At 36.7% G+C, this 27,953-nt stretch overlaps 4 protein-coding genes across 7 annotated transcripts in view; 1 reads left to right on the plus strand and 3 right to left on the minus strand.

Annotated features, from left to right (window-relative positions):
- Positions 1-4,741: 4,741 nt before the first annotated feature.
- LOC106639612 (lipase 3-like) lies at positions 4,742-8,345 on the minus strand. Its single transcript, XM_014353308.2, has 7 exons — positions 7,989-8,345; positions 7,280-7,460; positions 7,066-7,180; positions 6,432-6,672; positions 5,501-5,659; positions 5,180-5,407; positions 4,742-4,930 (listed from the first exon to the last, which is right to left on the minus strand). The coding sequence occupies exons 1-7, from the start codon at positions 8,343-8,345 to the stop codon at positions 4,742-4,744; spliced, it is 1,470 nt and encodes a 489-aa protein (XP_014208794.2).
- Positions 8,346-17,112: 8,767 nt separating this feature from the next.
- LOC149373504 (pfs47 receptor) lies at positions 17,113-21,138 on the minus strand. The gene is made up of 4 exons (XM_089596687.1): positions 21,072-21,138; positions 19,948-20,147; positions 17,960-18,103; positions 17,113-17,515 (listed from the first exon to the last, which is right to left on the minus strand). Exons 1-4 carry the CDS (start codon positions 21,076-21,078, stop codon positions 17,429-17,431), a joined length of 438 nt encoding a protein of 145 aa, XP_089452813.1. The 5' UTR covers positions 21,079-21,138; the 3' UTR covers positions 17,113-17,428.
- Positions 21,139-23,794: 2,656 nt separating this feature from the next.
- On the plus strand, positions 23,795-25,967 carry LOC106639677 (DDB1- and CUL4-associated factor 13). Of its 4 annotated transcripts, none has more exons than XM_014353413.2 (8): positions 23,795-23,856; positions 23,921-23,998; positions 24,155-24,552; positions 24,646-24,814; positions 24,899-25,046; positions 25,127-25,427; positions 25,495-25,658; positions 25,740-25,967. In XM_014353413.2, exons 2-8 carry the CDS (start codon positions 23,929-23,931, stop codon positions 25,825-25,827), a joined length of 1,338 nt encoding a protein of 445 aa, XP_014208899.2. In that variant the 5' UTR covers positions 23,795-23,856; positions 23,921-23,928; the 3' UTR covers positions 25,828-25,967. The 4 variants fall into 4 exon arrangements, with proteins under 4 accessions (XP_014208899.2, XP_089452380.1, XP_014208900.2 ...); XM_089596254.1 differs by having other exon boundaries at positions 23,816-23,856; positions 23,927-23,998; XM_014353414.2 differs by having other exon boundaries at positions 23,822-23,856; positions 23,913-23,998.
- A 1,381-nt stretch (positions 25,968-27,348) lies between these two features.
- LOC106639676 (uncharacterized) overlaps positions 27,349-27,953 on the minus strand; it is a 40,551-nt gene continuing 39,946 nt past the window's right edge. The window contains exon 9 of the mRNA XM_089596553.1: positions 27,349-27,837. Coding sequence (XP_089452679.1) covers positions 27,628-27,837 — 210 coding nt within the window. The 3' untranslated portion in view covers positions 27,349-27,627. The remainder of the gene's footprint in view (positions 27,838-27,953) is intronic.

Consider the following 27,953-nt stretch of genomic DNA (forward strand, 5'->3'; position numbering starts at 1 on the left):
GGCCGCGACTGCACGCAGCCTATACCCCCCGTCGGGCTGCCGCGGCGTATGGGTATACATATATAGGTACATATGTATACATACAGCGTGTGTACGAGTACCCTGCACGTACACCTCCTCTTCGTCCTCTTATTCTTATGTTCTCGAAGATGCGCCATACCTACGAGTCCTACGACTGGTTTTCTCTCCCTCTCGTTTTCGCTCTCGGCCGCCACGCGGAGTGCAAACGGAGGAGCGCTGTCGTTGTTGTTTTTGTTGCTCCTCCGGGCTCCTGTGTGAGCGCAGGTTGCGTCTATCCTAGCTTCGCCTACCCCCCCCCCCACCCACCCCCTCCCGACCATCTCTCCGCGCGCTTGTTTGTCGCCTATTCGCTCGTCCTTTTTCTCCCTTTTTCCCTCCTCCGTGTACGCTATTGTACGCTTTTTTTTCGGCTCTTGTTCTTTTGGTTTCTTCAGCTTCGCTCGCGTGTTTCCTTCTTTCCTCCCCCCCCCCTCCTACTTTGCTATACCCACAAAAACCCAGGCCACCGATGCACCTTTTTTTTTTTTTTTTTTTTTTTTTTTTTTTCTTCAACGCATTGTAATATACGATGGTTCATCCTCGGCCGGTTGACCGATCCGCAGTGACGGGCCACGCATCGATTGACAAGCATCTGGGCACCACCAAAGTTGCCCGCGCATGTGTAAGGTGTACTTTCATTCGTATCACTTTCCAACAAATTCGCACTATCTTATCCGAAAGTGCACGCGTAGCCAATATACTTGCCATCCTCGTGTGTGTGTGTGTGTATGTGTAATTGTACCATTATACCCTTCACGTCATATTTCTTATCTCATTCGCTATACTCGTACCAATACCCCAATTTTCCATTATCCAATCGCCACACGTAATACTTGCGCGCGGCATGTAATGGTATGTAATATTTGTATAATGCCTCTCTTTTTATTCTTCATGTCCATTCTTGCCGATTTTTCTCATTTATACCTTCATCTTCTCTCTCTCTCTCTCTCTCTCCCCAAAATCCAGGGACAAAAATGCACCTTTCCACCCTGTTTTTCAACAAGCTTTCCCACACCCACCCTGTACCTTCGTCTCACCTCGTTGCTCCACTAACATCCTAGTTGCTGTTTTCTTCCTCGTCTCCTTCTCGCTGCAGCAGCACGAGTGAACCCAAACAATAACACTCTCTCTTTCTCTTCGTCAGCTCCTTCGTCTCTCGTACTTTTTCTTTATTTTTTTTTATTTTTTTTTTTTCATCCGACAGCCCCCCCCCCCTTTTGTCCGCTTTTTCTTTCTCTTGCGGTGCCGCGGAAATAAGAATGAAAGAGGGGAAAAAAAAAAAAAAGATTCTCCCGATCGCAATATGACCGTTCGTTCTTGCCCAGCGATTCTTCAACGTGCCCTCCCTGTCCGCCCGTACGTGCCGAGGATACGGGGAAGAAGCGAAGGGGCGCGCGTGTGCAGGAACATACTCCGCAGGGGAGGGATGGGAGACAAAGAGATCACGCGTATTATATGAACCCGTGTGTCGCTTGGTGCGTCCGAAAGGAGACGAGGAAACGCTTGTCGCCGTCGTCCTCTCTTCTCCCGTGCGGTTAACCTGGTTTGTCCACGCGGTAAATGAATCGCGCACTTGCGCTGCCCCGTGTATATACATGCTCGCGTCCTTCGCCAAGTGAAAGACGAGAGCGGCCCGTGTGTGCGTATTGTATTTTCGTGGTTTCACTTTTCGTCTGGGAATGAAGCTTCGGCCGAAAGCTTCGTTTTGTTTTCAAATGAATTTTTTTTTTTTTTTTTTTTTACAGCTTGTAATTTAAAGTTGTAAAGTTTTGCATCAACTATTTGTACCGAACAAATAGAAAAAAGTCGGAAAATAACATGTTTGCACGTCCTTTGTCGGTCAGGCATTCTTATCGTACCAACAACTGAGCTCATGTATTTTAGCGCAATTGTCGAAGTCAATAAAAAAAAAAAAAAAAAATTTACTTGCACGTTTAAGTGTTGGTATATATAATAGCATTGTCGCGCTGATGATGATGATGATGATCGTGATGATAAGTTAGTAGTTTGACGATAGGTACGTAAACAGCTAATTAAACAGTTGTATTTTATTTATTCAGTAAGTACGTGTATGAGGTTTGTTGCGTAACATTTTGCACCCAATCGACGATTAAACACGTCCTTGTGTCACTTTATTTCATAAATAAGATTATTAATGAATTACAGCGTACTGTTGAAGCCACCTAATTAATGGAAGCCAAACCATTGATTGAATCGAAATGATGTATCTTTAAAGCTATATAGTTCGTACGTCATGTTTGATGGAAATCAATTTTTATCTTCCTCCCTTCGAATCAAATATTAATGAATTCGTATGTCTCTAATGTACACAAAAACCAATGCAGAGATAAGTACACCAGAGATCCAGTGTGCGTTCAGGTTCCCCTCCCCCCATCAATGTATTCTCATTCTCCCTTTCTTTCTTTCTCTCGAGATATACGATTTTCAAGGTCGCGATCTGACCCTGCTTACACGCAACCCTGACCTTGGACCCTTACCCAATGCAACACAAGCACACAACACAGAGCAGCGATAAGAAGACGAAATAGCTCGAGGGAACAAATAGACGTGCATGAAATAACAACGCTCATATGTCTCCTTCTCCACTGGTGTATATTATACGCGCGTAGGTATTTATGTACCGCATGCATAATGTGGGTAGGTAGCGAGGCTGGGGCGACTGATTCGCGCTCAGGGCCGGGCCCACGCGTGTATACGCGCGCGGCGTATCTTCCAATTGACCGGTCGACAATTGCTTCCGTCTCGAAAGAAACTTTGTTTGACGACATTCGCCGGGACTGAAAGAGCTAAACCTGGACTCTGGAGTGCATCTCAAAAGACAAACTACGCACTCCTGCACTTATTCTTCGAGTGTCTCTCTTACTTACTCGTCACTCGACGCGCACTTGCCAACTCGCGAGATTGTCTCGTCGTTTGGATTTTTACGTGTGATAATGACTTTTCACTTGTTTGACTATTTGAGAGAAATAACGGCTTGGAAGAAACAAAACAGTTCATTTTGATATTTATCGTGAGGTCAAGATTATTAATTTGGTAACTATTGCAAAGTACGAAAAAACCAAAATGAAAATTGTAATTGCTCACAAGAACCTCGATAAAGATCCATCGATAGTTCTAAATGTAATCACCACAAAACTAGTAAGGTAAAAGTACCAATGCTGGGACGCACTTTTTTATTCTGTCCCAATAGTGGAACAGTCAATGACTAATAAACGTTTAAGAATTTTGTCATGAAATAAATTAATTTCAGATGTTCAAAGTGGTGTCTTATTATATCAATAAAACTTATCATCTATTTTCAATTGCATTACAATAAAAAAAAAAAGTTTTTAAAAATAGCTGTTTCATTATACGTACAACTCAAAACACAACCTCTAATTTCAGATGTCCCATTGGTGAAACATGGATTCCATTGAAATAACATGTACGTTTCACCATTGGGACATCGCGTACCACTATATTGGGACATGCATTTTCAATGTTGTTTCGCGTTAGGTACAACATGACGTATTAAGTTTTTATTAATTATTATTATTTCTTGCTAAGACAAAATTATAAAAAAATTGTGTGATAAGTAGGAACACAAAATATATAAATAACAATTTAAATGTTCATGTTGTCTCCTAGATGTGATTTTATATGAATTTTTAAACGAAATTTTACCAAAAATCGTCCCAGCATCGGTACTTTTACCTTACTTACTACAACAAAACGTACTAAAAAAAAAAGACACCGAAATATCAGAGAATTGGGGGAATCCCCAGTGTGAACCTAACCTTCTTAACGTACGACCCTACTTCAGCTCTCAGTATACCCAATTCATATGCAAACTGAGCCTCACGTCAAGGGATAATGAATAAATTCTAAGAAAACACAGGAAACCCAGTCATAATAGCTCATTCTCTTCTTCTGAGGTAAATAGCTGGATATACGTGCAACCGTCAGCTTCCATCTTCATTTTAACAAATGATAGTTAACTGGCCAACATCTTTGAATTTCTGTGCGGTATTTACTCCGTACTTACACCTGAAGAAAAAAAAAATACTCGAAGTGATTCCAGCGTGATTAATGCCTGCCAATGTTACCACAACCAATAGGTACTCAATTTAACCAATATTCAAGTACATGATGGATAAAACTAATATTATTCGATAGTAGTTGATTGTACTGTCTCAGCGAATACACGTGCCCAGTTAACTTTGCTCCATACGCAGCAAAAAAATGGTACCAAAGAAGTGGAATTCTTTGAGATTTTTGATTAATTTGTCTTTGCCTTGCTCAAAACAGATGCTCCACCTTGTTAATTATTTGTATCAATGGACGAGAATATTTCTAGGCGCTTGTAATGTACTATTTCTTTAAATTTTATAAATTTTATATAATTTATTCCGAGGTGATCCCTTCGGTGACATTGCAAGGTAAAAATCACCTGAAATGAAAACAATCCGGGCGAGACACCTAAAAAAGAGGTTAAAATGACGTTTTGATTAAAAGACATTGAGTTTTGGTTAACACGTTTAAACTATTATAACAGACAGTCGTAACATAGTTTATTTACCAAATTGATATTCATATTACAAAACTATTTTACTGTCACGACATTTTGTCAACGACAAAAGCTTACTAATTAACGTTTAAATTTCATATTTATACTTTTAATTCAATGAACTATGTTAGATTCCGACGACGTTGTTGGTTTGGAATATTTTTTTATAAGATCAACAATTTCCTTGTAAAGTAGTGACGGTGCATCAACAGCCCACAAAAAGTCGATGTGACTAAATTTGGGATGTTTAACCTGGTAACTCATCACTTTGTTCGGTAGACCATCAAATAATCTATTTACATCCTGAAAAGAAAAAATAAATTGGCGCTGATCAAAAGAAACACGAGTTTTGTAAATGTTCTACCAGCTAATTCAACTGAATGCTTATTCAAAACATAGTCACATACATTGGCACGCGAGTGCATACGAATATTTTACACTTTTTTACAGTGTAATTGTTATATTTCCACAAAATAAACATAGTGAAGCATAATAACTATTTTTCATATTTCCAATCGTGCTCGTATGTTACGAGGACACCTTCTGACTTACCGTTGGGTGTGCCAGTAAGTCGTTTACTCCCCAAAACAGTGCCATCGGGACTTTTATTTTTGACAAATCATAGTCAGGTGGTATTGAACTGTTGTACTTTTTCATGTTTTCATCGGGACCGTAATCAAAACGATGGAATCGCCCTGAATTAATTTCTTGGGCATAGTGAATCATAGACTTGGTCGACGCTCCAGCTGGTGAATACGTGAGAATGGTCGGCATGAGAGTCTGCGAGGAAAACAATCGTCAGTACAAAATATTTTTTTTTTTTAAATAAATAAATCATGGTCCAACATTGAGTTAGCATGAACAGTTGCTTACAGAATTAAATTGTGATCTGTCGAATCCAGCTATGAGGAACAACGAGTTTTCGCAAACTTTATCTCCAAGTGGAACGATACCGCAGTAAAGTTTGGCAACATGTTGTGTTACTTTCCTTTGTGGTAAAAATTCTCCTTTTCCCAGTAGATTGAAAATTGCCTGTGTAAAACAGTAGGAAAAAGTTGTTGAAAGCCTTATGATTTAATACATTTTGTATTGGGAAATACCCTCGGAGCGACTAATTTTTATCTCAAAACGTGCACTTTGATTAGAACATGATATAATTTTCGTTCGATAAAGCGCACTGAAAGAAACATTTTTCAAAATCAAAAGAAATTTTTTACGAGAACGTTTCAAGTTGATACATTCTCTTGAAACAAACTAAAGACATTTTCTAAAGCAATAATACTTTCTTGTTTCAACTGGGTGTTTTCTCAAAGTATACAAGTACTATATTATTTCCAGAAATTGTTTACTTGGAGATATTTTAATAAATACTTTCGAGAATTAAAGAAATGTTTGTTTCAGTGTGATAAGAAGGCGATAAACGTCCATCAAAATGCACTTGTTTATGATTAAATATACTGTAAGAAGAAGTAAACGTCGTGTCATAGAGCAAACATCATGGCGCACTTGTGAAAAAAAAAAAACCAGATTTCAAAGTGCACCGTTTGCAAATAGTATTAGCTCAATAAAACACGTAAATATCAATGTATGTAAAAAGGGTGAAAAAAAATTAATTAAATTTTACGATGCCCCTACTGGTTCGTGCAAAACAACGTTTGTCCTTTGACTTGACATTCACTCGATCGCCTTCGGTCGCTCGTATTCGTATCTTGAATTTTCTCTCATTTTATCTAGAGATTATTCTCCCCACGAACTCGAAAGACCAGAGGCCGCGATCTCACGCGCTTCGATTATTTCAAAGTACCTCCACTTGATCTGTAAACGGCGCGAGCAATCTTAGTGGGCTCTTGAGATTTTCCATAAATGCCACTGGAGCCAAACTGATCATGAGACTGATGTTCGACGCTATATCCGGCCTCTCGATGGCCATGACGTAAAACATCGTTGTTCCCATCGAGTGGCCAATGTAAGTTATGTTTCCACCTTTTTGTTTTACTACGTATGATATTAATGCTGGCAAATCGTAGATCCCCATTTCGTGCCAACTGCAAGAACGAGTGAATCTCTTTTCAAGGACTCGCTAACAACCCGCAAAGTTTTTTGTGCTGTTTTGGCACAGGTATACTCACTAATTTTGAAATAGTGAAAGTCGCGGGATTTTTCCAGTCGATGTACATTTTATAAATTTTTATTCTAAACATTTATCAGTCATCCAATTAACGATCTTAACCCTAGCCATACATATTATTTTGAGTGGTATACGAACAATAAGTGAACCAACTGATTCAAATAGTGAATATTCACTATTTCACGGTAAAATCCTTTATTTTACAGTGCACGAATACGCACTATCATTATTTCAAATTTAGAGAGTACGTTTCATACAATGGGAAACGTCGTGGTCTTCACTGTAATTTTTGAAAATAGTGAAAAATTACCTGAAATCCCAGTACCGTACATCATTAGGAGGAATAGTTTTGTGGGATTTAGAGTAAGTGTTTCCACGTGTGTTTCCCAGCCAAACGTCATAACCAAGATCGGCCAGGATAAATGCTACAATAAATAAAAAATTCGAACATTTCGTTGCGTTGGTGAGACGGTAAGTAAAATAATTAACGATTGGGTAAAGGTCATTACTGCAAGTTTACTTACGGAGCGCCTTATTTTTCCCAGAGACGATAAAATCCACCGAACTACTTAGCAAGCCGTGTTGAATGTAAACAGTTGGTGCACCGGGAGGTCCTGGTATCCGATGCATCGTCAGTAAGTAACCATCTTCGGTTTCAACTACGTGTTCCTCAACTGTGTAACCTTCTTTTTTGAACAGTTCTGACTGGAAAAATAATAAAATCGATGACTTGTTTTTTGCCAGTGCAATGTATTTTTCGAACGAACGACACTTTTGAAAAACTGGTCCATCGGTTGCAATTGTTTTTATTTTGTAAAAAAAGTCATATACCAACTATAGGGTATGCTCATTGGGCCACGCAAAGAAGATATATATACTTAATCACGTTATGAGAAGAAATTTGTTTCTTTATAATTTGCAAATTGTCTAATAATGAAATTTGTTTGGATCTTAATTTCAAAGTAAATATTTTCTTAAACGTTATACCTCATTTTTTTGTTCAATGTCTTCAAAGAAATGGATAATTTTTTACATGTTTTTAAAAAAATAATAATTGATGGTTTTTGACATAAATACCGAAATACCGATACCAAGTGAACGAGATACCACTGTCTATGCGTGAATCTTTATTCAAGATAATTCGTTTGACGAGGAGGTCAACTAAAATACCTTGTATTTTGCAACTGATTGATGCCGTATCAAAAAAATTACAACATAAAATATCAAACTTACTGCTACCAATTTGTTCGATCTATCATCTTTGGTGAATATGTCTTTGCCGAGAAAACTGGGGGGTTTAATATCCAACGTAGGAAGTGCCTGTGTCACATTTTTAATCTTCTCGTCAACAACTTTGGGGAGATTAGTATCTAATTTAGGAAGCTCATCTGCTATGCTTCCAATATCTTTACCAAAAATATTTGGGATTTTACTGTCCAACTTAGGCATTTTGTCTCCTATATTTGCAAGATTTTCACCGAGAACATTAGGGACTTTCAAGTCACTGAAGCTCGGTACTCTCATGTGGCTCGAAGCAAGGACGAATGTTGCGAAAAATACTAAGTAAAGATACATTTTTTGCTCCTTCATGTTTGTTATTCTAACGTGTCAACTGAAATAATATATGCATATATATAATACTTAAAAAAAATTTTTGTTAATGCATTTGCGTCAATTTTTAATGTACACTTAGAATTGCATTTCTTAAAGTAACTGAAAAAAAATTTTTTTTATAATATTTCACATTAATAAGCAGACATGCCATTTTTTTAGCGCAAGTAATAACCTTATGCGGAGGTTTTAGTAATCAGAAGATAAAGTGCAGAATTAATTGCACAAGAATATCATTTAATGATTGTTCAAGCTGTCGACAGAGGCGGTAATTATTACTGTCAAGATGGCCACACTAGTGTTGAAAACTCACGTACACATGTTTTATACAATATTATTTTTAAAACTATACAAAATATAAATACAAGGTGGTAATAATTTTCATCCGTTAAAATTATAATGCAGTAAAAAACATTATTGTTGCAACCGGAAAATTTTTACTAAAGGGACAATAATTTACAGACATTTACCTAATTACTGAGATTGGAAAAAAATTATTATTATTTTTTTTGTATTGTAACTTAATAATTTGACTTTTTACACTGATTTTTTTTCTAGAGAAAAATATTCTAGTTTAACTGTTATGATTTGACGCTTGTCTATACATAACGATTAAAATAACGGAAATTATTTTTAGTCGATTAAACATCCACTAGTAGAGAAAATTTTACAATTCGTACAAAATACCTCAGAAAAAATCCAAAGTTGTGAATGTTGGTGACCATTGTATGCCAGTTAGGAAAAAAAAACTAAATTATATAGACTCTTAATATGCACACCTACCTTTATATTGCAAAAACTTCTCAACCCGTACGCTGCTTACGTTGGCCACTTGCTTACTGATCGGAGCCACTGCTCGTATCCGTGATTAAGTACTTTCGAGGCTTTGTGAGAGCACAGTCGAATTTTTTGATAATAATTGGCTCCCTGCATGGCTCTTGGCAACAAATCTTCAAGCGACGTCTTGCTCGAACATTTTCAGGGTCAGTTTTTTGGATATGCAATTTTTTTTTTTCCTTCATCAATGGTTGCAGTTCTCATGATAAAAAATTATCTGTTTTTGTATCTCAATGTATTAAGTTTTACTTTCGAACCCTACTATCCAAATATTAATAAAAATTTGATGACTTTCATGCATAAATAATTTATACAAATAAGCGCAACCACAACTTATTCGTAAACAATATGAAGAGAAGAGCAGGATTATATACATAGCGTCTCATATTTTTTTTGTTCCCTCGTTGGATCTCAAAAAAGTAACATTATTATTGCCAGTGTCACTTCCATGCGAGTACCCATCGATATTTCAAGTCAAAATGGAGCCTGGTAGAGCTCAAATACTGAATAGTCTTGCTGTGAGTTATACTTTTTCAAGCAATATTCAAGCGACTCGTGATAAACATTTTTGTGCATCTTATCCTCCTATTGTCAATTATTTCACTTATTAGGATAAAAAAAAGACTTTCTGATAGTCTCACCGATAAACTAACACCCCACAAAGTAAACTATACGAAATACAGTCTTATTAACTTTCTCGGGGTTGTTTAATGTGCTGAAGATGGTTAATGGATAACTTAAGACTCTTTCAGATGAATATCAGTAACATAGTGATGCAAATATTTCGGTACAGAAAATCAAAAGTCACAAAAACCTTATTTCAAAAACCCAAGCTTCATAAACTCCGTAAGCATGTAATATAAGAGATTGTTTACCTGGTATCGTTAAACCACGTAGATGTGACAACAGATTCGATTTAACAATTAATCATTACCTATAATTGATTGTATAAAAACTCTAAAACTGAATCTTACTTTTATGTTTGAAGGGAAATTAACGTATTGCAGTGATGTCAACCAATGATTTGTGACATTAGTGAATGATATAAAAAAATAAATGTACATTTGCATAAAAAAATAATCACATACGATTGTATTTATTTAAAAATTGTGTCGTTGGAAGTTCGAAGTAGTATTCTATCACCTTAGTCATGATTCCATCCACAAAATAGTCATGAGCGAATTGATCCAACGCGTTATAGTTTGTCGACTTGTTACAACACCGAATCCTTGCAACTCTAATTATTTAAAACCCTTTCCGAATTGCTCTGAATATCCACGCGTGCAAATTAATAAATAAATTATTATTAATTGCAACAATAACTAGCAGTGGGTTGAACTCGTAAGATACACAATTGTTAGCGCTAAATGTCTGTGGTTAGTAGGTACTTGGATGGATGGTCGCTGCTGCAGTAAAACTTGAATGACTTGGGGCTAGCCAAGTTTGAATTTGGGCAATGCACTGAGCGGTTCCAGGGCTATGGTTTTCTCGTTGGATTTTTCTACACTGCACACGGGCATTTAAATGGACATGAAAAAAATGCCTGTCACCATCATCTTCTGTTGTGGAGTTTAACTGGTTTATCCGAGTCGTAAATAAATTGTGTCCTTGTGGATTTTATAAACTCGTGTCCTTCGCCAAGTGAAAGACGAGAGCGGCCCGTGTGTGCGTATTGTATTTTCGTGGTTTCACTTTTCGTCTGGGAATGAAGCTTCGGCCGAAAGCTTCGTTTTGTTTTCAACTGAATTTTTTTTTTTTTTTATAGCTTGTAATTTAAAGTTGTAAAGTTTTGCATCACCTATTTGTACCGAACAAATAGAAAAAAGTCGGAAAATTACATGTTTGTACGTCCTTTGTCGATCAGGCATTCTTATCGTACCAACAACTGAGCTCATGTATGTATTTTACCGCAATTCCATTTTTAAATTATTTATCATTTTCAAATTACCCAACCTTCAATACCATCGAAGCAACAACGCGTCTAAACTTATACGTTTATTATTGACATTTGTTGTTTAATTGTAATAAATTTTTGTTTCCCTTTCCTCGGGGTTGATGTATGAAATTATTGTTCCCACTTCTGCATCGCTGCATACAAAAACCACTATCACCATCCGTGGAGACACCAGAGATCCAGTTGGCGCTCAGTTCTCTCTCCCTCCCTTCTTTGCGTTCGCGTTCTCCCTTCCTTCCTTTCTTTTTCTCAAGATATACGATTCTCAAGGTCGCTGTCTGACCCTGCGCACATGCAACCCTGACCTTGGACCCTTACTCAATACGAGAAGAGAAGATGAAATAGCTCGAGGGAATAAACAGCTGCGTATAAAATAACAACATTTATATTCTTTCTTTTTTCGTGTACTTGTGAATTTATAATTATACTGCCTGATACATATGTATGTGATGTAGGTATAGTTAGAAGAGGCGACTGACTCGCGCTCAGGGCCGGGCCAAGCCCAAGTGCACGCGCGCGACATAAGTAGGTATCCATCTTCCAATTGACCAACCGACAATTGCTTCCGTCGCAGACCTATGCTCAGACTAGAGGAGCTAAACCTGGACTCTGGAGTGCATCTCAAAAGACAAACTACGCACTCCTGCACTTATTCTTCGAGTGTCTCTCTTACTTACTCGTCACTCGACGCGCACTTGCCAACTCCCGAGATTGTCTCGTCGTTTGGATTTTTACGTGTGATAATGACTTTTCACTTGTTTGACTGTTTGAGAGAAATAACGGCTTGGAAGAAACAAAAGAGTTCATTTTGATATTTATCGTGAGGTCAAGATTATTAATTTGGTAACCATTGCAAAGTACGAAAAAACCAAAATGAAAATTGTAATTGCTCACAAGAACCTCGATAAAGATCCATCGATAGTTCTAAATGTAATCACCACAAAACTAGTACTCACTACAACAAAACGTACTAAAAAAAAAAAAAAAAAGACACCGAAATATCATAGAATTGGGGGGATCCCCGGTGTGAACCTAACCTTCTTAACCTTTAAACCTACGACCCTACTTCAGCTCTCAGTATACACCCAATAAAAAATATAAACAGCCACACGTCACGAATTAGTAATTCCTGAGAACAAAGTATATAACATTTGTTGTCATTACATCCAATGTTCCATGAACCAACACAGCATCATAGCTTTTTCTTTTCTTCTGTGATAAAAATGATCAAACAAGTATGTAAGTTCAGCCAAAGATGCATCCCAGGATAGTTGCGTATACCTGCAACCATAAGCTTCCATCTTCGCGCTTTCGATTTCTCTCGCCTTAGGTTGTTCCAACTGATGCTGCCATACATAAAAGTGATGAAGAGGAGGAAGGTGTGTATATATATATATACATATACATATACACAAGTACATCCTCGCCGATGATAATAGTAGTGGCAATAATAGTGGTTGCAGCAGCAGCAGTAATAGCAGTAGTAGACGAAGCGCCCCACCGGCAAATCTATATTATATAGCGATGTTGAGTGCAACACAGCAGCATCAAGTTTGAAAAGAATGCGTAAAACCTGTTTCCCTCACCGCGAGTCCCTATATAATATACCCGCACACGTACTCTCACTCTATTGGGTTTCACTCTTCTTTTTTCCCTCTTTCCTCTCTCTCACCATCTCCTTTCTTCGTTGCTATTCTATGATTGGCCTTTGTGCAATGCACCTATATGCTTTTACATACCTGGAGCTAGCGAGCCCCCATCTCTTCTATGAACCTTCTTCTCTTTTTTCACCTCCTCTCCACTTTTTCTTTATCTTTTTTTTTTTTTCTTCGAGGGCTTAGCCGGTAGACCCTGGCAACTGTTGTTGGTCAGCTCGTTTCTTCTACAATATCCCTATTTCTTACATCTCCTCTCTCAGATGGTTGATTCGAAACGATAGAGCTCTCACTATAGTCTATCCTGGACGACCATCTCACTTTTGTACTCGAGTTCGCCTAATCCGTATAGGATTTTCGCGTTTACCAACTTGTCGATCTTACGTGAAGGCCGCCTTTGTCATCGTAAACAGGAAACGGAAATGCCATGTACAGTACGACGTGTGCATCTGTCCGAAAAATGACGCTGTATTATTTTCCTTGTCCCTGGCAAGAACTTTGCAGCAACACCCACGTGTTGACAACCTTTCCTGCTCGACATGTTTAATTTGGTAACGGTACGTGTAAGATAAAGTAATTAATCATGGCTAGTGATTAACAAAAAAAAAAGAAAAGAAAAGAATTTAAATCAAGTCGTATATTTTATCCGCAAATACAAGTTCGGTAGTTACAGTGTAAGATAACTCGAGCGAACCTTATTTTAATTGATCAGCCACCAACATGTTCCTTGGACAGGAAAAAAGGATTGGGTACGGGGGGGACCTCGATCATCCCGCATCAGAGGTGTGGGCAAAAAAAAAAGTGAAATCGAATTGGGGCTTGTACGGATGATAGCATTTTGACGCGTCACTGGGCCACCTCTCCTACTCCGCGTCTCTCTTTTCCCTCCTCTTCCGCGGAGGGTGTCGCGGGAAGCTGCAGTGGGCACCCGCTTCCTCCCGTGATTAATGATTATTGCACGCTCGAGAAATTAGCCTGTAATAGCGGCGTTACGCGCCTGCGAGATTTTTCTAGCTGACCAAAAAAAACATCTTTTTCTTTTTCTTTTTTCGAATTAAATAACTCACATTGTAGCTGGAACTACTGGTTTTCTTCTTTTTCTATACGTAAGGGGTCGTGTGTTATTTTCTCGATTGACTTTGTGATTTAAAATCGGCGTTTGTTCAACTCCAGTGTAATAAAAATTATTTTCTGACTTAACAAAAAAAAGTATAGGATTCAACGAAAAAACGAGCTGACCTTTTTAGCATACGTGCTCGGTATAACGATTTTTCTCTGGATACATGCTCAATCCCTTCTTACGCATTGTATGCGCGATTTAATTTATCACATCAGTTTTATAGCAGCATCGGTCACGTAAAATCATGCGGGTGTATACACAATAAACACGTACGCGCTTTCACTTTAAGTGTCTTAGGGAAAAAAAAAAAATCTGCGTCGTGTATAAGTAGCTGTGCGACTAGGTCTACTACTGCGCGTTGAATTGGTATACATAAATTTACGGGGTTTTTTCATATCTGTTCCCCGATTGATAAGACCAAATGAACCATAACAATTTTATTAACTGGGGCAAAAAATGCACCTCCAGTGAAAGCGTCAAGTTTCTCGTTGTACGTGCACTATATCCCTCCCAAGTTATCATGAGTACTTTATTAGCCGTGTACGTTACACGCGCGTGCAAAAATGACTCGCGTTTTTGTCAAACGACAGAGGGGGGGGGAGGAAAAAAAAATACGCCGGCTGTAATAGCTACATGGCACTCGCTCCGTTGATTTATATTGGTCGGAACAGGTTCTCCAAACTCAAATAGGAGCACGCGTTCTCTCGGCTCCAGCGAAAGTGGTGTACGGACGCTGCGCACGTGTTGTCTTGTTTTGAAAAGAGCCGCGTGGCAGCACGGCTTTTCTACGTCTACTTGTACTATCAGCTACGATTGTTAATATGATTAAATTTTTTTTTTTTTTTTATATATATAGTGCACGGAGGGAGTGTACTCCACGTTTGGGGCGCTCGGGTCACGGATAAAAGCAGTTCGCAGCGATATTCGAGTGACCCGAACACCTTCAATATCTTCCACTCGATACTGTTGAGAGACATCACGATTTTTTTTTCTCAACACTTTTAAAAATCGTAAATGACAATAATGGCAATTGGCACTTTTGGCTCGTATGCACACACGCATGTATTACAATTAATTTTCGTGTTCACGATTGTCGTATCGCAAGCAAAGTGTACAAGTGATGAACATTGGAACAACAAGAAACAATACAACATGTGTAAGTGCACTTGACGTAAAGTTAAAAACACCGCCGATTGGGTATTAAAAAAAAAAAAAAAAAAAAAAAAAAAAAAAAAAAAAAAAAAAAATTGTAAGCGATATTTGACATATTGAATCTCTTCAGTGCTCAAGACACTGTCGTGTTATCATCGAGGTGCATGTGTACAATCGTGGCCGAGAAATGTAAAATTTTACAATTCGTTGCCCAATAAGCCAGATAGAAATCACTCGGGAGGCGTGTATACACCTTGCACATAGGTATATTCGAACGGACTGCAGCTGCTGTTGTACAGACGCGAAGGATATATACCGAGCAAAAGTATGTAGTAGGCACCAGCGATTCGGTGCAATCATACTTTCACTTTCACTGCACTTACTTGCTTGTGGATATATTTACTTGGGACCATTGGAGAAACGACAAGTCTACTGATGGATTGCATTTTTCATGCTGGTAAAAACAGCAAACTTGTGCTGATAGTATATACTATACTCTTGTCCGTGCGTCTCACGATCAATAGATTTTCTAAAAGCTTACAACTATTCACTCATTTCGTGCTACTGATTAGTATTTTTGCTACAGTTAAACAGCTTTTTTTATTTAATTTTTACCTCGTCACAAACGTAAATGTATTGCTTTGTTGACTAGTTGCTGATTTAAGGTAAAAAAAAAAAAAAAAAAAAAAAAAAATTAACAGATATCCACAGCGAGTATAATTAGAGTGCACGATGGGCGGTAGATTGGGTGGCAGCGAAGCTATACAATGTGGTTGGCCTTGCGGCTATCTTCTTGTGAGCAAAATAAGAGGATCTCCAGGGCATGATTCCTATAAACTGATACAACTTATCAACCTCAGAAGTGGCCTAAAAGCTTATTTATCTTCACTTTTGTTTAAAAAACATCATCGCGAGCCTAAATAATCATGTACAGCATGTAAAAACACCAGCGATATGACTCGTACTATACTTTCACGGGGTAAAGTGGACCAAATGTATGGTGCCACATATCCGAAAATACAATTGCGCTGAGGTACAAAGCGTAGTTTAGCTGAACAGAGCTCATACATGGGTGTACGTGACGGGCTATCGGCTGAAAAAAGAAAGAGCGCGAGACTACTTTTATTTATTCGCGATTAGGTGATCTTGAAGAAAAAATTAATCAATATTTGACTAACAAAATTAAGAAATTAAACAAAGTGATCATTATGACAAAGTATATGTAACGATTAACTTTTGTTTATCAACGTTTCATTTTTTAAATCCATCTTTCACTTTCACATTTACATCATTCGTGTTCTTACTCAATTGCAACACATCGTTTGACGATGAATATCCATACAAATTTTTTCGAAAAGTTTTATTACTTAAGAATTATTCGAGAACATATTTGAAATGCAACAATACACGATTATTTTAATTTTTTTGTTTTTAGATTTGCTCAAAATGGGTTTGTAAAAGTATAGATGAGGAAAACGAGTGTCAATCCAGTAAGGAAAAGTTCAACCATGCTAGCTGTCAGCTCCAGTGCACGAAATATTTCTTTAATAATAATACTTTAATTTAGGTTAAAGAGTCTTATATTTTGGCAAGTTGTAGTTTAAGTACCGAAAACTTTTGATCCGTTATGTTAAAATGTCATTACTTGCTTCAGGCTTACAATGACAAAGTGCTACTATTTTTGTTTTCTTTTTTTTTAATTCATTTGAATAAAAAAATATTTGTAACGCGTCGTTCTCTATTGGAAAAGTAATTTTGTAAAATTCTGTGTCTTTTTACTCATACACGTTATCATACCTCATAATTTATTTTGTCTATTTTTATCCTTAACCACAAAGTTTTTGTAACTTGATGATTACTGTTCAATTAATTTTTTTATTTATATTTCATCATTTTAAAGTAGTGGAAATAACATTTTTTAGCAAATATTTGCAAGCTCAGAAAAACTTTTTTTTCTCCGAAGATATGCTTATCAACTACAACAACTATTAACTAATAAAAAAAAATGTTTTGTTCAGAATATTAAAATAGTTTGCAAAACTTTATTCTATGAATGAAAATATCAATACCAGACGAGCAGCTGTGCCGTAATATTTACATAAATTTATTTTATCACTAGAAAAATGTCACACGCGTGTCGATTGTCAAAATATCCACTATATTTATCACACTAGAAAAATATCACATGCGTGTGCGTGTGTCGATTAAAAGTAAACATAAAAAGAGAGGTGGAATAAATGATCACGTGAGCACTTCGCTTTATCCCAATTATCTCACAAATGCGACGGATAGTAAATGAAAAGAGCCTGGGAAAAAAAAAATGGAATTCGCGATGACGTTAAACTCAGCCGTGAACTAGGATTTCGTACTCCTTGAACGAAAGCTCTTCGCCACCAAAGGAAATGTAGAGGCAGCCGTGACTGGGTTGTACCTGAAAGGAAACAACAATGTATTAAATAATGGAGTGAAAAAATGGTCAAAAACATAATAGTGATGATGCATGAATTGTGACGATTATAATTATACATTATGTCCCTTTATCATCCTCCTCTGGTGTAACGTTCCCTTTATGCTCTCGTTACGCTTCAAGTGTTGGCAATACTCGATTTGACTCGTTGGTCTATTACAGATCTCGAAAATCGTAACTTACGAGTCTCAACTGCAGCCTATACGATCCAGTTTTCACTGGCCACTCACGCGCGTGACTTTGTATCTATGAGCACAGTCGTATTTTTCTCAACATTTTTCCATGACAACATTAGTCACCAATTATTCAATTTGTTGAAAATAGCCAGTATCTCTCCTTGCAGTGTAAGAGTAGGACATAGTAGGACTAAACTGTAGCCAAAAAACAAAAACAAAAAAAAAGTAATACCTTGCCGACGGTCATGGATCCTTGGTGATTTATGCGTCCAATGTACAGAGTCTCTCCGCTGCTGGTGTGTCCGCCAGGAACGGCTTCGGAAGGCACCGACCCGTGGCTACTAAACACCCAGTCGAAGTCTTTCCTCACGAGAACCTGTAAAAAAAAAAAAAAAAAAAAAAACGTTACTCGTTTCAATATCTCGTTTGGGCATATTCTGTATATGCACAGCTGGAGCTTTTGTTAATTTTCGTATTGATGGAGTATGGAGCTATAGACGTGGCTGTTAGTCAAAGACAAGCCGTGATGTGTACGCATATGTGCTAAGGCACAGTATGAGTTATGAGCAGAAATTCGCTCAAGTTGATTGAAAGCTCTCTCACCTCTCCCCCTTACTCTCTTCACCTCAGGAGCACCGTTAGCTTCGATTTAGCTCGGAGATTTTTTTACTCGTACGCGTGATTTTTTTATTTTTTTTTTTTCCTCGTTTTTATTTTATGTATACGCTCAATTTTTCCAAACAAAAAAAGTGCATTTTGTACACTTATTTAATTGTTTTCGCAAGAGAAATAGCCCCTATAAATTTTATATCGTCGCATCAACACTCGATTCAATAAAAAAATAAAAAAAAATTACATAAATTCAATTTAGCCTTTCGCTTTATTTGCACAGACTTTCGCATCAGATTAGCTGAAGGTTGATTGCCCAAAGCACAAACAACTGCACACATCGATTATCTTTCCTACAGAAAGTACGTATTAAAAAAAAAAAGAGGAAAAAAACTCAATTGCCTGTCTCTGGTATTAAAGCCAAAAAAATTCGACGGAGTATTATTGATTTACCGAAAAAAAGAAAAAAGCAAACGAGTGGATATCTCAATCTCGCCGAGAATCTATAAAAAAAAAAAAAAAAAAAAAAAAAAGTTATCACAACCAGCGATAAAGATATTGCCCTGGCGATTAGATTGTCGTGCGGGCGGATTATTTCGCGGCTTCCATACAGAGCTCCGATAAATCGCCAGGCATGTATATGGTGTATACATACGAGCTACGCGCACCGCGAAAAGCTACTCGACGACTGCAAAATCTTCTCTCTTTTACCAGTACCGTTGCGTTACCGCAAAGCTACCACTTCTTCTCTTTTTTCTTGTTTTCCTTCGACTATGAGGCATAAGTACGTGCGCGTGTACAGAGAGAGAGAGAGAGATGGAAAGAGAGATGTTTGCCTGCAAGTACCTGGCTACGGCAGATCATGTCGAGTTGCACCTAAATTTTTTTTTTTTTTTTCAATACGCCCAGCTTTTTTTTTATCTTGTTCGATGGATAAGATGGCTGAACAATTTTTGTAATTCGCTTCACATAAAAAAAATTTTAAAAAAGAAACCACGAGATAAAGAACCGGTGCGTTTTGCCGATTCAGTGATCAACTGCAGGCTCGATTGTTTTATTTTTTTGTCATACTCATGATACATACGTCGCTGAGGCGATTCGATGACTCGCGTACTTTTGAGTCTCGAAAGTTACAGTACATCCCGACGGGCGTGACGTAATAAGCGCATGTATGGACAAGGTGATAACGCGCGAAGGAAATTCCAAACGATTTCGGTGCAATCGTTATTTCAACTAATTTCGCGTCTTTTCAAAGCACAATTTATATAGATCTCGAGCCAGTTTATTTTTATACTTTTATTACTTGTGTTTTTATCCAAGTATACGCGTGACAATGGGATACTTTCATTTTTCAGATCGTACCATCACTCGTCAATGAAAATAATACAATTAATGAAAAACAAAGTGTCTCAGGATCCTTCGGAATTGAAATTGCGCAAAGATGTGTACGTATTGAAACGATGCTAATCAAAAGTCGTTGGCATGATGATAAAAGAATGCAAAAAAGAATTTTTCAAAAGCTCGCTAATGGCTAATAAATGGCACTTCCCAAGAGGGAAAGGGTCGTTGGCCAAAAGCAAAAAAAATTGAAGTTCAAAGCCGAATTCTCACCTCGCAACTGGGCTTGGGGTGTTCCTGGCCGCCGTAGGCCACGTAAGCCACGGCCCTGTCGGGTATGAACTTGGCAGGGATCAAGTCACCCTCGTGGTAACTGCGAGCGACGTAAATTTGGTAGCCATCGCAGTCGCATCCTCCGACCACGGCTTTGTGAGGTACTGGCTCGCCGGCGTTGACGTGGACCCAGTTGTAACCTGCGTGAAGGTTCGAGGGCTCGTTTATGTCATGCAGCGCAGGTGATGCATTCGATTCGCTCGATTCGGCGCAACCCATGCTTAATTGTTTTTTTTTTTTTTTTTTTTTTTTTTTTTTTTTTTTTTTTTTTTTTTTTTTTTTTCACGTAATAATTTTCCTTACAGTGATGTCAAAATGCAAAAAAAGTACGTATGGTGAAAATGAAAATTCAATCCATCGCGTAAGTAAGGTGTATGCGTTCACGCGAAATGAATCGTACGTGCGGATGGTTCTGTACTTTTATCAACAGTTAAGGTGCGTCGGATGATAAGCTGTATATTTGCACAGAGATAAATTTAGAATACATTCACGCCTTTACAATGGAATTTTGAGGAAACGCACAATCGAAAGACTCGCCTTAGTATTTATATAATTGCTGTTTTTTTTTTTTTTTTTTTTTTTCTCACCGACTTATTGACAAAATAAAATAAGATAAAGGCATGACAAACCGAGTCTATATTCCCAATGATGCACTCAAATTTTTTTGTAACACGTCTGATGAAAGGTTTAACGTCATTTTCAAACCTACACTTACTAACGTACTTAAAATATAAAATTAATGCGTGATTTGTAATTTAAATTAAAAAAATTACATATGTTTAATTTTGAACTCCAAATTCAACTGTTCATTAAAATAATGCAAATAAAAGAACTAGTTACACGAGCGCTTAAAGTAAGTATATCTGCAGAAACGAGTTGGAAATTTTTCAAATAAAATTCACACCTCAATTATTTTTACGTATATGATTACGTACACCGATCGATCAAATCTATGAAATTTTTTTTGCAAAAACCACGCGTACGTTGAGTAATTGTAAATAATAATAACGAGTCACTAATCGTAAGTCACACACTTCCACACACACGCTGACAAAAATACGTACCTGACATATTGGCAGCTTCGTGTGGCGCAAAGACTCGAATAGCAAACGCAACTGTATGGGCTCTCAAGCTGATCGAAAAGCAATGAAGCGTACACCTTAACATGCCGCTGTTAAATAGTGCTACGTTATCTTATCTTTGCCCGAATCACATACAATATGACTGTTTTTAGCATGACTGATTGCAAGTTAAGTACAAGTGTATAATAGAAATTATCATAATTCCTCCTCGTTAAACTGAAAAATGATTTTTCCGGTTAGAAGGCACGCGTAAGGTCACTTTTTCTTTATAATATTTTGATTCGTGTTTTTAATGATGACGTAAAAATTATTCACTTATATTTTGTCCGAAATCGGCATTTACAGCTACAGATCGATTCATGGCCGCGGTGATATTGAACCGTATTAAAGTACCATATAAAATCGAGAACGAAGCATCCAAGTTTTAACAAATATTTTTAATTCAACATCTGATCTGGGCCATATCACTTTGTTATTTTTAATAAAATGGGATTGGTTTATCATTTACTGTGTGAATAGAACAAACGCCTCGACTTGAAAGATAATATTTCTGAATTCCTCGCAATATGATTCTGGTTACAGTCACATAATACTAATTGATCCGTCATTCGCACCGTGAGATTTTTGTTAAAAAACAAGAGTTTTAAAATATTTTAATAAAATGGCCTCTGAAAAAATAATATCCTACCCTTCACTCGAATCAAAATGATATGTACCGTTACGTAATATTTATTAAAAATGCAACAACCGATAAAGATATATTTATTACGTCTGAACATTTCGAGTAGAATCGGATGATCGATCGATTTAAACCTTGACGTGCAGTAATTGAATCGATAAAACTTGTACAATTTTTCACAGTACAAGTAATGCAATAAAAATATCATTGACTTTGCTAAAAAAATATTTACATCGGAATACAACTTTGTAGTATAAACTAAATGATATGAAGGAGTTGTAAAATTTAAAAATATCATCATATTATGACCCAGAGTGCCGAGTTGAGTTTGATTATAAAATTGCTGAAGATTTTTTTTTTTTTTTTCATTTAAGCAACATTTTTTGCCAGTGAAAAAAGCGAATTAAAACTATGTTGCTGTAAAATCGTATAAGGTCTACTCTATATGGAGGCTAATAGAGAAAAACTTATGAAACAAAAGTCGATGATCGTGTACGAAATCCCGATCATTTTTTAATTTCCTTATGATTCATTCTACTGCTGTAACTCGCGGAAAAAAGTATGCATTAAAAAAATAACCGCGTAAAAAATGTGGGCTTTTAATCTTATCATATGCTCAACTTTGGCTTGGACGAAGATGTATACTTGCGTGTCATCTAATCTTTATCAATATAATATGAGTCATTTTTTGCTGCAACTCCAAACACGTAAATGTAGATCTATATGTAGGCGACGCAGTGATGCTCGTAATTGAAAATTAGACCATTCTTTAATAATTTTTAATAATAAACGATTCATTTTTCGTGCATTAACGAATTTTCTCGCCAAAATAGTTGCACCAATGCAAAGAAATTTTGTAGAAAATTGAAATGTTGGTTTCTATTTGAGACAGTTCAGAAAAAATCTGTTATTTTTCATTTCAGATCTGATATTTTTACATGTTAAAATAAAAATAGCTTCGGCTAGTAGTAATGAACGTATTTCGATGAAACACATTATAATAAATTTGCATTGAATGGATGTTCACCTTATATCTGACCTATTTTCACTGACATTTTACCAATATTTTAGACACAAATGTAATTAATCTATTTTTAATATGACGAAATCGTTATTGATACAATGAAGTACTGGTAGTGAGATATTTTTTCCGGAGTACTATAATATTTTTGTACAGTCATATGCGTTACTCTAAAATAATGCGTTTAAAATTTACTGCAAGACTCACAATAGATTAAATGTGGAGATGGTATCAAGCGATCACAACACCCGATTGTCATGACTTAGGGCTGAAGTTTTTTGTTTATCAATCTGTGTTTTTACACAATTGATATGTTGAATCCATGATGGAAATATTTTGCAGAGTATCGAAATAGCTTTAGTATTTGATACTTTTAACTACATTCCTATCGACCTACTGTTTTTTTAATAATTATAACGATTATTGTTTGGTTTAAATAATTTAATTTTAATTTGTTCATGAATGTTCGTATTTAAATGTAAAATGGGTGTAGGTATTGCTTTTTCACATTAACATGGGTTATTCCCTCCATCTATCTTCATCCGAAACTTGAGAAGATATAATTTTACATACATCTTACAGTGGGTGCTCTTGTTTCAAATGATCATATCTCAAGGTTCTCAAGGCCAATTCTATCAATTCGGAATTTTTTATTTTTTCTTTTTGTCAATTTTCATTTACATCGTGTTATATGAATAAAATTGATGTAATTTATCTCAATACAAATTGGAAAAGTTAATAATCAATGGTCCAAAGTTTGAGTGACTTTATGGTAAAAATTACAAAGATTTAGTGGTGGAATAAATATTTGTAACGAAAAATATATTAATTTCTTTCATCAACAAAATAAATTTTGCGTTTAAGTTTATATTTATTGGTACATGATTTTCTAAATTTATCTGACGCATACAACTTATTTACCAGAATTAATTTTTTTAAAAAGCGCGCCAAAACGCCAGACCCCCCCCCACTCTTCTATTTTTAAAGCTGTCTGCTCTTTGAGGGATAGACAAATATGATCAAAGTGCATCACATGCACGGAGTGAACATTTGAGACGTCAAAATAGGTATTTATGCTTATTACGTGTAGATATATTTAGTTATCGTTAATGTACATTTCCAGACGTTAAGTTACAGTTATGAAGGTGAAAGTGTTGTCGAGGAATCCAAGCGAGTATTTACGCGAGACTACGCGTGATATTCACAAAGGTGAGGAAAAATAACCTATACGATGCATCATTTACTTTTGCCAATGTTTAAGTGACGCACATTTTACGTAAACGTGTCCATAAAAGCGCAATAAAAATAACACGATCTAATGAATGGGTGGTTGCTTTCGTTTTAACAATGGTTTCGATGTTTCAGTCCCAAGGAACTACAATCCAGCTTTGCATCCGTTTGAGGCTCCTAGAGAGTACACTCGTGCTTTGAACGCAGTCAAACTCGACCGTACCTTTGCAAAGCCGTTCATCGGCAACCTCGAGGGCCACACAGATTCTGTTTCGTGTCTCTCCAAACACCCCTCAAAGTTAGGAACTCTGCTGAGTGGTGCCTTCGACGGTGTGGTCAAAGTGTGGAATCTAACCCAGAGAACATGTGTACGTACCATCTTGGCTCATAATGGCACTGTGGCTGGTATTGCGGTGACACCAGATGCCGAGCACTTTGTAACTGTTGGCATAGACCAAACGATCAAAACATGGAGTACCGAGAAGCCCGATGACGACTGCGAAGAAGAACCTACAAATACCATTATTCACGGGGTGTGTATATACCTTTTTTGTTAATACCTTTTTTGTTAATGATTGCGTGTACTCAAAGTTAAAATACTTATTTTCATAATTTTGTGATGGTAGAGTGTTATAACTGGTATAAGTCATCATCGAGAGAATCCTCAGTTTGCCACTTGTGGACACGAGTGCAATGTATGGGAATATGAAAGAAATATACCAATAAAGACTTACAAGTGGGGTAATGATACATTAAATGATGTTAAATTTAATCAAGTACAAACGAATTTGCTTGGTTAGTATTATTTTATTATAATACTCTTCTAATGAATGCCAATTTATGACTTTTGTACATCCTTACCTTGAATTTGTTTTACAGCTACCTGTACTAGTGGTAATAAAGTGATTATTTATGACACGAGAAAAACTGGGCCAATGAGGAGCGTACAAATGAATCTAAGGCCCAACAAATTGTGTTGGAATCCAATGGAGGCATTCACTTTTACAATTGCTGGAGAAGATTACAAGTAATTTATCTTAACTTATTGAAAAATATCATTGTTGGGATGTTAATAAGCAAGATCATTAAAAATTTTCTTACTTTCAGCTTGTATACATTTGACATACGACAGATGAAGTCACCAGTTAATGTTCATTTTGATCACACAGAAGCCGTTACAGATATAGATTACAGTCCTACTGGTAGAGAGTTTGTGTCGGGTAGCTATGACAGATCAATCAGAATTTTCGAGGTCAACAAAGGCCATTCCAGAGAAATTTATCATACAAAACGTATGCAGAGACTTACGTGCGTTGCGTGGACACTTGATAATAAATACATAATAAATGGTAGTGATGAAATGAACATCCGTATATGGAAAGCTAAGGCATCAGAAAAGTTGGGAGTGGTAAGTTTTTAATTTATTACGAGGAAATAAACTTATTATATTTTCTACAAGTACTTTTCTTTTGTAGTTGAGACCTCGAGAGAAGGCATCGTTGAATTATAGCCAAACATTAAAAGAGAAATTTGCAAGTCATCCGCAAATACGACGAATTGCACGACACAGACAAGTCCCGAAGCACATTTACAAGGCACAAGATGAACTTCGAGCACAGCGGCAAAAAATCAAGCTCAAGTGCGTAACTCGTTATTTGTTTGTTTATTAATTTTTTGATTTATTTAAATAAGGCATAAATTTATGAAAATTCTATTGCAGAGAGTCCCGAAGACGCGCACACTCAAAGCCAGGAGCAGAGCCTTTTGTATCAGAAAGAAAAAGACATGTCACCGGAATGGAAGTTTAATTTGCCATCAATTTTTTTTACTTATACGTTACGTTCGCACTGCAGCCAATTTTTATATTCATTTCAATCACGTAATTACAGAATAAATGAAAAATTTTGTACATATAAATGGTGCTTGTTTTTTGAGGTATTAAATCAGGGAAAAAGGTAGAAATTATAACATTTTATATTTAATAAATAATTTTATTGTTTAAATTATACGACGCATCGATATAATAATTTTTGGAACGTTACAAATTTGAAGCAGGAATTTATACCTTTTGGTTCGACAGAGAATTTCAAAAGGTCACATTGGCCTGCTTTTGTCAAATGAAAGTAGTACAATAGAATAGCTGCTTTGTTTTTCCTTTTGAAAAGGGGTCTCTTTACCTTAGCGTTACTGAACACACTAGTATCATAGTTTGTTGTTTTTTAATATCTTAATTCGTAGACGCTATGAACAATAGTATTCACTGCTGTATCGTATAAAAGTGAAAAAGGCAGTGCTTAGTAACAAACTGAAAAATTTCCAAAAAATTTTTATTGACGACGTCTTTGAATGACACCTATGATTTAGTTTTAAACCAGACAAATTTTTTCAATTGAACCCTCTTTGTTTATTCACGGAAGCATAATACATTTGTTAACAGGCTTTTCATGGTGTTACTTTTTCCTAAACTTTAGTGTCTACGTACCTAAGGGCTTCGAGACCCCGGGATATAACATATTTTTTGCTCGCTTCGTCAGGTTCAAGCCTATATCACGTATATTTCTATATATTTTTTCGACGGTTCTTTGCTTGCTTTCTTTGTTTCAAACAAATTAGAAAAAAAAAGTGTTTGAATTCAAAATGTTGAACAAACGTTTGAAAAAATTACCTATTCATAACATCAACAATAGACCAATAGAAAAAAGTGAAATTTGACAAAACCCAATTTCACGTACTCATAACTCATTGCCAGTTAAGAAGAATAAATAAAAATTCGTTGAATCAAAACACTTTTCTTCAATTCATATATCCTAAGCGCACAACTTTTCTGTACAAGACTAGGTTACTCGAGCGATTAATCGTCAAGTTGCCAACCAGCTATATTTAAGATTCAGCTTTTTCTCCCTCTCGCTCTCAATTAAATAAAATCGACATCGCATAACAATAATCATCATCATCATAATAATTTATATACAATATCAACACATTATTCATCATTTCTTTATACCTATTATCAACTTATTGTTAACATTATTATTTGTTTTATACATCAACGCTTCATTCTTTTTTTTCTTTTTTTTCTTTTTATTTACTTATTTCTTCCTACGTGAAAATCGTCGTTGCACGTGACTGTATCGAGTCCCGCGTGTGTGTCCCGATGATTTCAGGAATCGGCAGTGATCTTAAAAGTATAAAAAATCTGTATGCTTAACAGTCGAGTCGTCGAAACGAAACAAAATAGAAAACGCAAATCGGCCACTGTCATTTTTGGAACTTCCCATAGCATTTTCCTTTCCTTGTCGCAACGTGCAGAAAAAAAAAAAAAAAAAAAAAAAAAAAAAACATTCACGTGAATCCGACTTCTTTTTTTTCCCACTCACGAGCAAAGAAAAAAAAAAAAAAACGAATCAAGCTTGCCTTTCTCTTGGGCTCTTTATGGTTTTCCGCGCTCCTTTTATTTCTTCTTTCATATACACACAAACATTACAGGGGACGACAAAAGCGCGCAGTATCGCGATACAATGTCCATAGACGAATAACCGTTGGTTCCCGTGAACCTCGCAAATCCCCGTTTTCCAGAAAACAGGAGGAAAAAGGACGGGCCCACGGTCCTAGACGTTGAGGTCGGCCATCATCTTGCGAAAGTCGGCCAGGGTGTTGTAGTCCGGGTCCGAGTCTATGTCCGCAAAGTCCTTGCTCGAGTCCGCTTTCACGAAACTCGGGTTGTAACGGCTCAAGGACAACGGGCACGGCAGCAGCTCCGGCATCACCGAGTGGTGCGTTATCAGCGCCGACAGCGTCGTGAACTCCTTGGTGAAGCCCTGCCGATTTTGGAAACAATGCGTGAATAACATTTCGGGGAAACATACAATTCTAACCATCATTGCACCCAATAAACCCATTTAGTGCGTATCTGCCCCCCTCCAGGTAATTAGCG

Source organism: Copidosoma floridanum, unplaced genomic scaffold, assembly GCF_036245765.1.
Source record: "Copidosoma floridanum isolate Cflo_tuat_1 unplaced genomic scaffold, Cflo_Japanese_pri ptg000030l, whole genome shotgun sequence".
Classification (NCBI taxonomy): domain Eukaryota; kingdom Metazoa; phylum Arthropoda; class Insecta; order Hymenoptera; family Encyrtidae; genus Copidosoma; species Copidosoma floridanum.

Excerpts from the sequence above, each read along its gene's own strand:
- LOC106639612 (XM_014353308.2), bottom strand. The coding sequence starts at position 8,345 with ATGAAGGAGCAAAAAATGTATCTTTACTTAGTATTTTTCGCAACATTC. Across the intron at positions 7,461-7,988 it reads GATCGAACAAATTGGTAGCA|TCAGAACTGTTCAAAAAAGA; the intron begins GTAAGTTTGATA and ends TTATTTTTCCAG. Across the intron at positions 7,181-7,279 it reads TGGGAAAAATAAGGCGCTCC|CATTTATCCTGGCCGATCTT; the intron begins GTAAGTAAACTT and ends TATTTATTGTAG.
- LOC106639677 (XM_014353413.2), top strand. The coding sequence starts at position 23,929 with ATGAAGGTGAAAGTGTTGTCGAGGAATCCAAGCGAGTATTTACGCGAG. Across the intron at positions 25,428-25,494 it reads CATCAGAAAAGTTGGGAGTG|TTGAGACCTCGAGAGAAGGC; the intron begins GTAAGTTTTTAA and ends TTTCTTTTGTAG. Across the intron at positions 25,659-25,739 it reads CGGCAAAAAATCAAGCTCAA|AGAGTCCCGAAGACGCGCAC; the intron begins GTGCGTAACTCG and ends ATTCTATTGCAG.
- LOC149373504 (XM_089596687.1), bottom strand. Across the intron at positions 18,104-19,947 it reads ACCCCAAGCCCAGTTGCGAG|GTTCTCGTGAGGAAAGACTT; the intron begins GTGAGAATTCGG and ends TTTTTTTTACAG. Across the intron at positions 17,516-17,959 it reads GATCCATGACCGTCGGCAAG|GTACAACCCAGTCACGGCTG; the intron begins GTATTACTTTTT and ends GTTTCCTTTCAG.